At 38.6% G+C, this 13,509-nt stretch overlaps 1 protein-coding gene across 2 annotated transcripts in view; it reads right to left on the bottom strand.

Moving 5' to 3' along the window:
- The window catches only part of LVRN (laeverin), a 58,004-nt gene that overhangs the window by 39,810 nt on the left and 4,685 nt on the right, over positions 1-13,509 (bottom strand). For both annotated transcript variants that reach the window (XM_045838104.1, XM_045838105.1), the window contains exons 2-3: positions 4,039-4,181; positions 1,420-1,559 (exon numbers count right to left, since the gene is read on the bottom strand). In XM_045838104.1, coding sequence (XP_045694060.1) covers positions 1,420-1,559; positions 4,039-4,181 — 283 coding nt within the window. The remainder of the gene's footprint in view (positions 1-1,419; positions 1,560-4,038; positions 4,182-13,509) is intronic.

Here is a 13,509-nt window from a genome sequence, read left to right as displayed (position 1 = left end):
TACTTGATCCTTTTATAAGAATTGTTCATGTGCAGTGGCATTGAGAGCAAGCCACTTGAGACGTGGATGCCGATAGACCACCGTGGGTCACTCATGAGCCCTGGGGCCCACTCCTTCATGCCACGCACAGCACATGTGCTTTCAAACCACACCTGAGTATGTTTATCAACACACAGGGTCCGGCAGGCAGAAGTAAGGCCTGCTTGAGTGTGGTTGGTAGGGTGATAATGTGGGTGTAACAATTTATAGTTTTAATTTGAACATTTCACCTAAAATATCACATGGTGTGCTTGGGTGTGATATTGTTGTGTTACAGAATTACATGCTTATGATTTGTAATAAAAAGGGCATTATTTGTGCTGGACCCTGTATATGTCATGGATGTTTGACTTGGCCAGTGTTACCTCTGTGAATATCAAGGATTTACTTGATTTTTCAATGAGGAAAAGCAGCTGGGGCCAACAGCTGAGGAAGATAATGAGCCACTGTTTGCATCCAGCACAGGATTTTTAATTCATCATTAGGTCAGGAGTACAGGAGGAGTAACTTTGAGTGATTCTCCCCGTGATGGCAGACTTGGCTCATCTCCAGCTTCCTTGTCTCCACAAGCAAGAGACAAACTAGGAGCCTAGAAGGTCTTGGGCACAAAAGAGAGCCTCAGCAAGCTGTGGAGTATAGTCTTCCTCAGCCCTGTGAAGTTGATCTAACTAGAAAGAACTGGGAATACAGCAGTGGCCTTACTTACCTCCATGCTCTAGCATAGGGAGTAAACCAGTGTACACAGTACTTGCACAATAATCTGGATATTTTCTTAAAGGATTATTATATGATAAGGATATAATTGGGTGAAAACTAGGTATCTCAGGACAGAGCACCTACTTCATGCAACTCTGGGGAGGAACCCAGTAGCCCTGCTTCTCAGTAGGGATGGTACTTAAGCTGCACCATTTCAGCCACAGCACTTGTTCTCTGATGGTGTCTGTTTTTGTTGTTTGGTGCTTGTGCCACACTGGTTCCTAGACATTTTGAGAGGCACCCAGCTTCAAGGCTTCATTAACATTGTAGGCGAGGTAAACAACAGGTAGACCTGAGCTTCAAGGTGCAAGTACATCAGCTTTCCCTGTTCTCTCTTGTCCTCTGAAAGGCAGTAATGACCTGGGAAGAGGGGCCTCAGAACCTGCCTTGAGTGGGCTTAATGTGTGGCCTTCCATGGAAACCCCTTCACAGAGCTACAGCATAAATTGTTGTATCTCATTCCTCAAAGCCACATGAAGAGCTTTAAAGAGGCTTGGAAAAGTTGGAGCACGAACCAGGCAATCATGGTGGGATAGATAGCCATCACCCCTGGATGCAGAAAGTAGATGAACAATCTGCAGCCAGTACAAATGTACCCTTACCTGGAAAATCTTCCTTACTCACCTCCTTGCCCCTTTCAGTTCTGTTGACATGCTCATAGTCACATATAACAAATGCAGCTAAGTAAGTAGGCATGCGGGGTGTGGTGTAAAAGGTGGTAACAGTCCATTTGTTTCCATTCACATCTTCTTTTTCAGACTGGCCTGGAGAAATTAATTTGAGTCCAAATCACTAGAAACCTAAGAAATAATATCTACCTTTAAATGAATTTGTCAAGTTGATTGTCACCTGGCTACTTCTTCCCAGCTACTCCCCACAGTCTAACAGTTTGGATTTCTCTGCCCCTAAGGTATCGAAACCACATGAGGAAGATATAAAGGCAGCATCTTCATCCTGAATTAGCATGTTGACGAATATAGTCTTGACTGAGGGGCCGCATCCATGAGCACTGTAAGTTAGGCCCATGATCAGCCTCCTTTCTTTTCCATCCACTTCCACCATTTCCTAGTCTGGCACATTTCTCAAAACGCTTAAGCTAGAGCTTCCCAGACCCATGGTAGGTCAATAAGGTACAGTTCTGACCATCTCAGGTTTCCATTAGGTCTTGAGTGGAGACAGGCTGGGGTCTTTAACCTGAAATCACAAATTCAAATGCCTGCAAGGGCCAGGTGAATACCTGAGGTGAAAAGGGCCGAAACACACTAACAGGGGCTGGCCTGATCCTGGCAGGCCAGGGAACACAGGCCCAGATTGCAGGTGGCAGCCTGTTTTCAGCTGTAGCTATGGCTGTCATGTAAGATCTGCAGGTCCAGTGTTGTTAGATATTTTAACTTTTCAAGGAAGTAAGAATTTTGATTTTTATGAGAAATCCCTGAATTTTTAAAAGTTAGATACTAATTCAATAAAAACAAGAGAGTCATGTGAGCCAAAGAAAACACCTCTTTGCACCAGATTCAGACTAAGACCACTAGCTTATTGTCACTTATGATCAGTAGTTGAAGCCCAAACTAATGTGCAGACAGGCTGCCAATGTATCAGAACAGCATAGTGTCCCCAGCTTCTAATACAAAATGGAACAGGATTCAAGATATGGGAGCAACCTAAGTGTCCTTCAATAGGTGATTGGGTAAAGAAGATGAGGTATGTATCAATATGATGGAATACTACTCAGCCATAAAATGTGATGAAATAGCCATAAAATGTGATTTGAGACCACATGGATGGATCTTGAGAGTATCACGCGAAGTGAAATAAGTCAGACAGGAAAGGACAGGAACCATATGGTCTTACTCATATGTGGAATATAAAACAGAAAACAATAAGCAAAACAAACAAACTCATAGACATGGGCAACAAACAGTATGGTGGTTACTAGAGGAGAACCAGGTGTGGAAAGGATGAAGAGGACAAAGGGGGTCAAATATATGGTGGCAAAAGGAGAAATAGATGATGTATTATAAAACTATATATGTTATTGACCAATACTGCCCCCACTAAATTTAATTTAAAAGAAGGAACAGGATTTATCATCTCAAAGATGTGGGTACTGCCACATACCCCAGGTGATTGCTCTCCCTAATTATAAGACATTATCAACACATTGCCTAGAAGAGCTATTCATTTAAAAGCTATTACAGCCCTGCTGGTGTGGCTCAGTGGATTGAGCACCAGACTATGAAGCAAAGAGTCACCTATTTGATTCCCAGACAGGGCATGTACCTGGGTTGCAGGCCAGGTCCCCAGTAGGGGATATGCAAAAGGCAACCACACATTGATGTCTCTCTCCTTCTCCTTCTCCCTCATTTCCTCTCTCTCTAAAAATAAATAAAATATATTTTTTAAAAAGTGATTACAAAGTTAAATATAGTTACAAAGTTAAATACAGATCTGTCCAGAAGATATCCAGCCATATAATATGAAAAATAAAAACATTTATTGAAGAAGATAAAAGATACAAGAAACATTGTACATAAGACAATGATGCCTCAGTCCCCTGCAAGCTAGGTACCTTGGGACCTCACACAGTTCTCCCAATGGCCATCAGCTGCCCTGTTGTATTTGCCTGAATCTTATCAATGGTCTTGAAATCTCTCCCCTTTCAAAGGTGATTTTAGTTTTGGGAAAAGCCAGAAGTTGCATGGCACCAAATCTGGGCTGTCAGGGGGCTGAGACACCTGGGTGATTGATGTTTTGCCAAAAAACTCTGCGTGAAACATGATGCATGAGCAGGCATGTGTCGTGATGAAACTGCCAATCACTAGTTGCCCATAGCTGTAGCCTTCTGAATCATCCTAGTAGTTTCCATGGAGGAATGTTCAAGCTGAACAAAAAAATTGATGCAGATTTGTTGCTCTACTTGCTCAGCCATTTTGAAGTGCCACAAAGTACACATACATGCTCACTCAACAGGGTCTACTGCCTCCAATTAATAGTACAGTGAAGTCATCATTGTTCACACATGTGCATTCCAGTCCACTCTCCTTGGTTGCCAGGTTACACTGATATCATGCAAACCATTCTCGTTATATTAACTATGGCTGGAATTTTTCTGGACAGACCTCATATATACACATATGAAATTATTATTATATATACATACATAGATATATATGTGTATATGTGTGTGTGTGTATGATATATATGTGTGTATATATAAATATAATGACAGGAAATATTACTTACCTAGCTTTGGCATGTTGGAAAGAGCCACATATCTTGGATGATGAATAATTGTAATATTAAAAGTTGCCTTCAGAGCTGGCTCATCAAAACAAGGGAAAACATTCCTGGCAAATGTTGGTTCCATCTGAGATGCTAACAGGGCCCTAAAATACATTTTTTGGAAAAATTGATTTATTTTTATCTCAAACCAATGGAAGAAAAAAATACTGAGGGATTATGGCTTATAATTATAAGCAGGAAGGAGCTAGAATGATTTCCCCTCATCTTGCCTGCTGCCCTCCCCATAACACACACACACTCCAATTTTCACAAGACCTAAAATACAACAGAACTATGTAATTTTAACCACAAAATAATATTTACTTAATCACATCATACGCCTTCAAAACCTTTTACAAACAAAATAGGAACAAATATAACCAATATGCAATACCAGGCTTTTAAAAAACATGTATTTTTAAAAATAATACTACTACTTTGGGAATGATCTATTGCTTTTATCTTCCATCAAAATGCAAATCAGCTGAAGAATGTCTACGTTTTCTTCTTTTGCTCACACATTCCCTCTTCTTCCTGGGTGAAAAATTACAAAATGTTTCAGTTTTCACACTGTTGGGGGGTAAACAAAATGGGTAAATGCCAGTGAACAAAACAACTTGTATTTTACTTCTTGAATTGCCTTATATATGAGTAGATTGTATACTCTACTCATCAAATCCCTGCTTCTCCTTCCCCCAGCCTCCATGGAAAAATACAAATAGTGACATTACCCCACTGTGCACTGGTGATTTATAGGGGAAGGCTTAGGGACAAGAGTAGCCCAAGCAAACAAGGGGGTGGTCAGGTTCACCCTCTGTAAAAACTGCCTGAGTCTGACAAGGGATGGGTCCTAGCAAACAACTTTTTCCTCAAAATAAATCTGCAGTCTCACTATCCCCTTTTCCAAGACTCCCTGACCTGGGAAACTGCTATTAGATGACTATCGTGGAGACTGAATTCCTTCTGTCTCCTCAGGTCCTGGGACTTAATCTGATGCATTTACTCCTGCTTCAGGCCCAGTTCTTAAACAAAGAAAAGGTGAGTTCAACAAAGATATCTTCAGAGAGCACTGCCCATCCATTACCTATCGCTGTGGACTCCCCCTCTGCCATGGCAAGGCCCCTTCTTACAGAGAAACTCACATAGCCTTGGGAAAGATACAGAATGGTCGGAGGTTGGCACATTCAAACACTTCTCTCAGTCAGCTAATTTGATGTGTTCATACCCTATGACAAAAATATGACTTTCAACAGCCTGCTTTGTCCTGTTTGCCTCTCCCACTTTATTATGCTCTTGCTCGCATGGACTGAAGTCAGGCCTTTGGACTCTGACACCAGCAACTGTGGCTGCAAGAGTCCACTCTGCCATCTACCACCTGAGCAGTCCTGACCAAGTCACATGTTCGTGCTGAGCCTCAGCTTGCCCATCTGAAAATGGGAAGGGTTTACAGGAACAAATATAAAGGACACATGGACAAAAACTAGAGGGGGATGGAAATGGGAGGGAGGTGGGGAGGGATGGCTGGGTGGGCTGGGATGGGAGTAAAGGACAGAAAACTGTACTTGAACAATGATTAAAATAAAGTTTGAAAAAAAGTAATGACACCACCTATCTTTTATTGTTGTTTGAGCTTTCATATTATTAGTAACTAAATTTACCAGCAAATGACCTTTGAACTGTTTTATATTCCTTCCAATTTTGTAAATTGTTTTTGATATAAATGAACTACAGAAGAATTCAGTGAGGAATAAGTTCTGGGGTAGAGGTGGAAGGCTGGAAATCACTAATTGTGAATGCATTAAAAGGTTCCAGAGGTCACAGTTGACCACAAGCTGAATATGAACCATGTCTGTCTTCCCAATAAATTTTAAATGACCAGAAATTATGGGTTAAGTGTTTTCCTTCTGTATCATTTATAATACTTGGCAAAAATAGGGTTCATAGCAATTGAATAATTGTTTTCTCAGCTGTGGAGGTACTATAAAATAAAGCAGTTTGATATTAGCATACACAAAGACCACAAAGTATTTTTGCAGAGTCTGTTATATTGGCATTTGTTTGTTTTGTAGTAGTGGTTGCTATCTTTAAAAGGGATGGGATAAAGTAGAGAAGATTCAAGCAATTGAAAACCTAGTGAAAAGAACATCGAGCAGGGAATTCAGTGACCTGAGTTCTTGCTCAGGATCTGGACTGTAAACAGTGTTGAAACTATGGGAAAGTTGTTCAAACTCTGGGCATCCATTTCTATAAAATGTACAGATAGGACTAAATGATCTCTAGCTTCAGGGGATCTCTGAGTTCTCTGAAACTGTGGGACATTCTGTACCAACAGAGATATATAGATATATAAAAGGTACAATGTAGAGTGAAAAAAACACACCCAGTTATATAATACATGCTTACATATTTGGAAGGCCAACAAATGTCTATTGTTTGTATAGCAGAAACTATAGAAAATAAAGCTTGATAACATCTTCTCTGCTGCCATGATTTCACAAAACATATAAATCTGAAGGAGGTTCAAGGTAGGGAGGAGGAAGAAAAATCAGACTCTTTCAGGAAATGGGAAACTTCTATGCCCATCAAAATGCATTACAGGTTCAAAAAGGCTGAGAGATGCCAGCTTAGTCACCACTTCAACAAATCAAACATCAATCAAGTGCCTTTTAGTTTCATGATTCAGGTCTCCAGAGAAGTGAAATTAAAGAAATCCACTTGGATTTTACTCAACTATTTCCCTCCCTGGTTTTATACAAACAAACAAAATGGGAAAAATCCCTACAATACAGACAGAGTCTGTCTGGCTCTCAATTTCAACTACAAAGGTCGAAGCCAACCAGCAACACATACAATCCGGTTATGCCACATCTGGGGACCAAAGACTAGTGTTTAGTTCCCTTCTTGGGACTCAGGCAATCCTGCAAAGATGTCCTGACCTCAGAAAATAGAACCATCCACCACCCTCTCCTCCCTTCAAACCTCACTGAAACATGCTATTATGATGCCCATGACATCTGGGTTTAGAGTGCTCAGCTGGTGAGGGAGTTAATTTGGGAGAATTTGTCTCCAAACAGCTCAGTATTACAAAGTCACTTTCTTTCCTGTCCTCTTGCACAGTCAGAGAATCATGGACTCACCACTTTCTTGTGCTGGAAGAGGTCTTAGTGGTCAAGACCACTTGATGCCCTTGGGGATAAATCTACTACCATATAAAAATATTCACTCAGTAAGGTATTCCATTCCAAATTATTTTATGAACTCCGTATGTCTACAGATCTAGTTTACAAGTGCCAAACAACATAGCCAATGAAAGATTAAATAAGACTCTTTGCAGAGTTGTCCCCAATTTTCTTTTACATGACACACTCAGAAATCAAAATATTTAGTGAAGACAGATGTTATGCCACTGGACTGTGGTTCAAGGGTTGGCCCATGAATCATGTTTGTTTATTACTTGTGTAATAAGATCTGAAAACTGAAGTTTCCATCAGGCAAAAAAAACATAATAGATGTAAAATTCCAAAGAAAAGTGCCAAACCATGCTATGAAGATATTCAAAGTAAACAGTCTCAAGAACCTGTAGGCTCCTCTTGGACTTCTCAGCTACACCAAGGACAAAAAAGAACTGTCAGAAAATGGAGACCCAAGAGATTAGAGAGGAGATTTCTTGAGGGGCAGGTGGCCGATATTTTGCCAAGCCTTCCTGATTTCAGGTAGTTGAAAGGAGGTGCGGCCCTGTAACCCTGTGCTAAGGGGACAAGATTCCTCCGAGAGCAGAAGATGTGTTTTCTGAGACTGAGACTTAGAGGCCAGTGACCAACTGAGTCTGCCTTGGGACCCATGTCAGTCCCAGGCAAGGGATGTGTGAGTGTTCCTTGGAAGAGCTGTGGGCCCTGAGACACAAAATGACAAAATGAGCCACTATGGGAACTGTCTTGGGTTCTGTCCAACAGAGCCACCGGAGGAGCTTGGAGATGCCCTACTCAACGTCTAGGGGCTGAGGAAGGAGTCACAAGTGACTATCAGAACAGAGAAGTAAGAAAAACATTAAGCAGAATCAAGGGAATTGTAGGAGAAAGTGAGAAAACTCGGAAGTCCAGAAAAATAACATCTAAATGGAAAAATGCATCTACTGGACCCAAGTGAGATTAAATGACAAGAGCACTGGTTTAAGGAAAAACTGCCCTATGTGTCACCCCTCCCTGTCTTCCCCAGGCCCACTGGACCTGATGGGGTTGAGACTGCCGCTCTCAGGATGGAAGGAGAGGACTAGAAACATGAGGTGAAGAAATGGAAGGATGACTACCCACGACCTTACCACAGGTTTCCATCTTAAAGCCAGCCCACACTTGCAGAAGTGAGGGAGCACAGGCAAAGATGGAGATTTGACAGTAAATTAAGTTCAAAGTATCAGGCAGGACTGCATTTTCTAATTTCTGCATCTGGACAATACTTGTGACTTAGTGACCACAGATCATCTGCCTCCTAAGAATGAGCAGGAAATTATAGGCTGCTGGAGTATTCATGCCGGAGCAGGAATGATTACCCCAGACACTAATTGTAAAAGGACAGTGGAGCAAACACAGCAATATTTTTTACTGATCCATGAGGTGTTCTTTTTCAATACACTGGTTACATTGGTTTTCAAAGATACAGGATCTAAATCTTTGATGAGCAAAACCATCTTCCAGAGAAAACTGCTCAGCCACATGAAGTATATGGGTTCAACACCCTATGGGATAATGAAATGTCCTCTTTTTTCTGTGACACCAACGATATCATGTGCCTGGCACTTGAGTTTACTGAACTTGTTTTGATATTTCTCAATTTTTTTCTAATATTACTCAAATTTCTCTCATGTGTCATACCCTGAGGTCTGTGCCAGATTTTCTAGCATAAACAGTGACTGGAAGGAAGTCTTTCAATTTGCTGAATACTCTTTCTACACCTGCACAAATTGATTGATTTTGATCATGCTGTTCTCACTTTAATTTGTCCAAAATAAAGATCTCAATTTTCTCCAGCTATTTCATACTAGCAAGCTGCTCCTGCTCCTTTGCTCCTGATGGGGACAGTTCAGAGGTGGGGCTCACACTCTCTCCAGAACTCTCCTCCGTGGGACTTTGACTGATCTCATACCCTGGCTTGGTATCTTTCTGTTCCCAGTCATACTTTCCCATTCTCCAGTTGGATTTTCCTGGGAAAATTTCCTAAGAAATGACTTTCACAAGAAAATTTGTCTCAGGGTCACACCCTGTACGGAGTGAAAAGTAAAGACACTTATTTTGTCCATATGTCCTTCTCTTACTCTTCCCAGTCTTTCTCTCCACATTGAAAAGGCTTTATACTCCTCTCCCCTACTATAAAGCAACTGCCCTTACCAAAACCCAAGGAGACACAAAAGCTGATTCAGTATTCAAAAATCAATTAATATACCATATTAATAGACAATAGAAGAAAAATCATATGATCGTACATCAACTGATGCAAAAAAAGTATTAAAAAATAACAATACCCATTCATCAGGAAAAAAAAAAACTTCTCAGAAATAGTATAGAGGGGAGATTCTTCAACTTGATAAAGAATATATACAAAAACTTATACCTAACATCATACATATCAGCGAAAGGCTAAAAATTTTCCTCTAAGATTAGGAAAAAGGCAAGAGTATTCATTCCATTACACATAGTGCTGGAAGTTTTAGCCAGCACACTAACGCAAAAAATAAAATGAATGGCTTATGGATTGGAATGAAAGAAATAAAACTTTCTATTTGCAGATGACATGATGTTCTACATAGAAAATCCCAAGGAATCTACACACACACACACACACACTACAATCTACTAGATCTAGTAAGTGAGGTCAGCAAGTCATAGGATACAAGAGACACATATAAAACTCAGTAGTTCTATTAGTAGCAACAAACACATGAAAACTAAAATTAAAAACACATTATCACTTAAAATCACTGAAATAAAATAAAATACTTGCATATAAATCTAACAAAACAGATATAGGGTAGGTAGTATGCTGAAAATGACAAAATGTTGAATAAATCAAAGATCTAAACAAATGGATAGATATTCTAGATTGATGGATTGAAAAATTCAACATAGTAAACAAAGTCAGGAAAAAATGGACAAAATAAGAACAAAGAGTATGGACAACAAATAGAAAACTGTAATGAACATGGTAGATATCAATTCAACTATACCAATATTAATATCACAAATGAAAGCAGGGACTTCACTGCAGAATCAATGGACATTACAAGGATAAAAAGAATACTGTGTAATTCTCTGTGCCCACAACCTAATAATCTAGATGAACTGGCCTAATTCCTTGGAAGACGTAATTTGTCAACGTTTACGCAGGAAAAAATAGACAAACTGAATAGGCCTGTATCTATTAAAGAAATTGAATCAGTAATTAATAATTATTATCAAATAATTACTAACAATTAATAATCTTCCAAAACAAAAACACCAGTCCCAGATTGGTTTACTGGTGAATTCTATGACACATTTAAGGAATAAATAATATTAATTCTCCAATGTCTCTTTCAGATAATAGATGTAGAGAAAATATATGTGCTTTTTCTTATTCTATGAATCCAGCATTACCTTAATACCAAAACCAGACAAAGACATTACAAGAAAATAAAACTGTAGACCAACATCTCTCATGAACAAAGATGTAAAAATCCTCAACAAAATATTAGCAAATTTAGTTTAACAATATATAAAAAGAATTATGCATGACAGCCAAGAGGGATTTATCCCAGGTGTGCAAGACTGGTTCAACATTTAAAAATCAATTAATGTAATCCAACACATCAACAGACTATATAAGAAAAATCACATCATCATATCAATAGATGCAAAAAAGTTTTTACCAGAATTCAAAAACCATTTATAAGATCTTCAGTAAAATAGGAATAGACAAAAACAGACAAATAGATTAATGGCACAGAATAAAGAACCCATAAATAGACCTATATAAATATAGTCAGCTGCTCTTTGACAAAGGAGCAGAGGCAATACAATAGAGGAAATATAATCTTTCCAGCAAATGTTGCTGGAATGACTGGATATCCACATGCAAAAAGAAAGTGAATATAGACACAGACCTTACCACATTAACAAAAATTAATTCATAATGGGCCATAGACATAAATGTAAAGTGCAAAACTCTCAAACTCCTACAAGATAAGATAGAAAAGCAAACCTAAATAACCTTGGGTATGGTGATGTCTTTTTGGATACTACACCAAAGACATGATCCATGAAAGAAACATATAATAAGGTGGACTTCATTAAAATTATAAACTTCTGCTCTGCAAAAGACAATATAAAGAGAATGAGAAGACAAGCTATAGACTAGGAGAAAATATTTGCAAAACACGTATCTCATAAAGGACTGCTCTCCAAAATATACAAAGAACTCTTAAAATGCTATGATAAGAAAACAAGCAACTCAATTAAAAATGAGCCAAAGACCTCAATGGACACCTCACCAAAGAAATAGATGGCAAATAAGCACATGAAAAGATGCTCCACATTACATGCCATCAGGGAAGTGGAAATTAAAACAACAATGGGATACCACCACACAACTATTAGAATGGCCCAAATCTGGACCATTTACACCAAATGCTAGTAAGGATGTGAAGCAACAGGAACTCTCATTCATCGCTGGTGGAAATGTGAAGTGGTATAGCCACTTTGGAAGACAGTTTGGTGATTACAGTTACAAAGCTAAACATACTCTTATCATACAATCCAGTAATTCTGTTCCTAGGTATTTAGCTAAATGAATTGAAAATGTATGTCTACACAAAAACATTCATACAGAATTTATAGCAGCTTCCCCATTATTGCCAAGAATTGGAAGCACCCAAGATGTCATTTAGTAGGTGAATGAATAAACAAATTGTGGAATATTTTGCAGTGCTAAAAAGAAATGAGCTATCAAGCCATGAAAAAGACAAACATTAATTGCATATCACCAAGTGAAAGAAGCCAATCTGAAAAGGCTATATATTGAATATATAATATGTAATTATATATAATATATATAATGGATTCCAACTACATGACATTCTAGAGAAGGTAAAACTATGGACACAATAAGAAGACCAGTGGTTGGCGAGGTGACACATAGGCAGATAACAGGATTTTGGGGGAAGTGAATATACTCGGTATGCTTTTATAATATCGGACATAAGTCATTATACATTTCTTCAAACTTATACAATATACAACACTGACAGGAAACCCCAAGGTAAACTCTGGACTTTGAGTGATTATGATATGTCAATATGGGTTCACCTTTGGTATTTAAAAAAAAAAAAAAACTTCTCTGGTGAGTGATATCATTAGTGGGAGAAGCTATGCAGGAATGGGGACAGAGACTGTATGGGAAATCTCTACATTTCCCTCTCAACTTTGCTATAAACCTTAAACTACTCTAAAAAAATGAGTCCTAAAAAAAGAGTTCTTAGACATGACACTACAAGCATGACATATAAAAAATTGATAAATTGGACTTCATTAAAGTTAAAAGCTTTGGTCTCCAAAAAACGTTATTCACAAACTGAAAAGACAAACTACAGACTGAGAGAACATATTTGTAAACCATATATCTCACAACAGACTCAGATGTCATATGTATAAAGAAGTCCCAGAACTCAACAGTAAAAAAACAATTCAATGAGAAAATGGGTAAAAGAGATGAAGAACCATTTTACTGAAAATAAGTAATGTACAGATGACAAATAAGCATGAAAAGATGTTCAACATCATTAGCCATTAGAGAAATGCAAGTTAAAATCACAATGAGATATCATCATACACTTACCAGAACAGCTAAAAAACACAGTGGTGATACCTAATGGTCGCTGTGATGAAGAAAAACTGTCATTCATACACTGCCGGTGGGACTGTATAACGGCATAGACACTTTGGGAAACAGTTTGGCATTTTCTTAAAAACAAAACATGCAACTACTATACAACCCAGCCATTGTACTCCTGGGCCTTTATTTCAGAAAAATAGAAACTCACCATCACACAAAAACTTATACACAATTACTCATAGAAATTTTATTTATAATAGCTAAAAACTGGAACCCAAAATATCCCTTATTAAAAAACTCCCCAGTCCCCCAGTACTTAAGCAGCCACAATTCTACTTCCTATCTCTATGAATTTGACTACCCTAAGTAACTTATATAATGTCCTTAAGGTTCATCCATGTTGTAGCATATTTCAGAATTTTCTTCCTTTTAAAGGCTGAATCATACTTTCCATGTATGTATATACTACATTTTGTTTGTCCATTCATCCACCAGTGGACACTTGGGTTGCTTCCACTGTGTTTTGATGCTATTGACATGAGTGTGCTGACATGGAATTTCTGAAGGTGTGCA

This window comes from Phyllostomus hastatus, unplaced genomic scaffold, assembly GCF_019186645.2.
Source record: "Phyllostomus hastatus isolate PE091 unplaced genomic scaffold, TTU_PhHast_1.1 phas_contig_254, whole genome shotgun sequence".
Taxonomy (NCBI): Eukaryota; Metazoa; Chordata; class Mammalia; order Chiroptera; family Phyllostomidae; genus Phyllostomus; species Phyllostomus hastatus.
The sequence above is the reverse complement of the archived record's forward strand: the minus strand, read 5'-3'. Positions and strand labels throughout refer to the sequence as shown.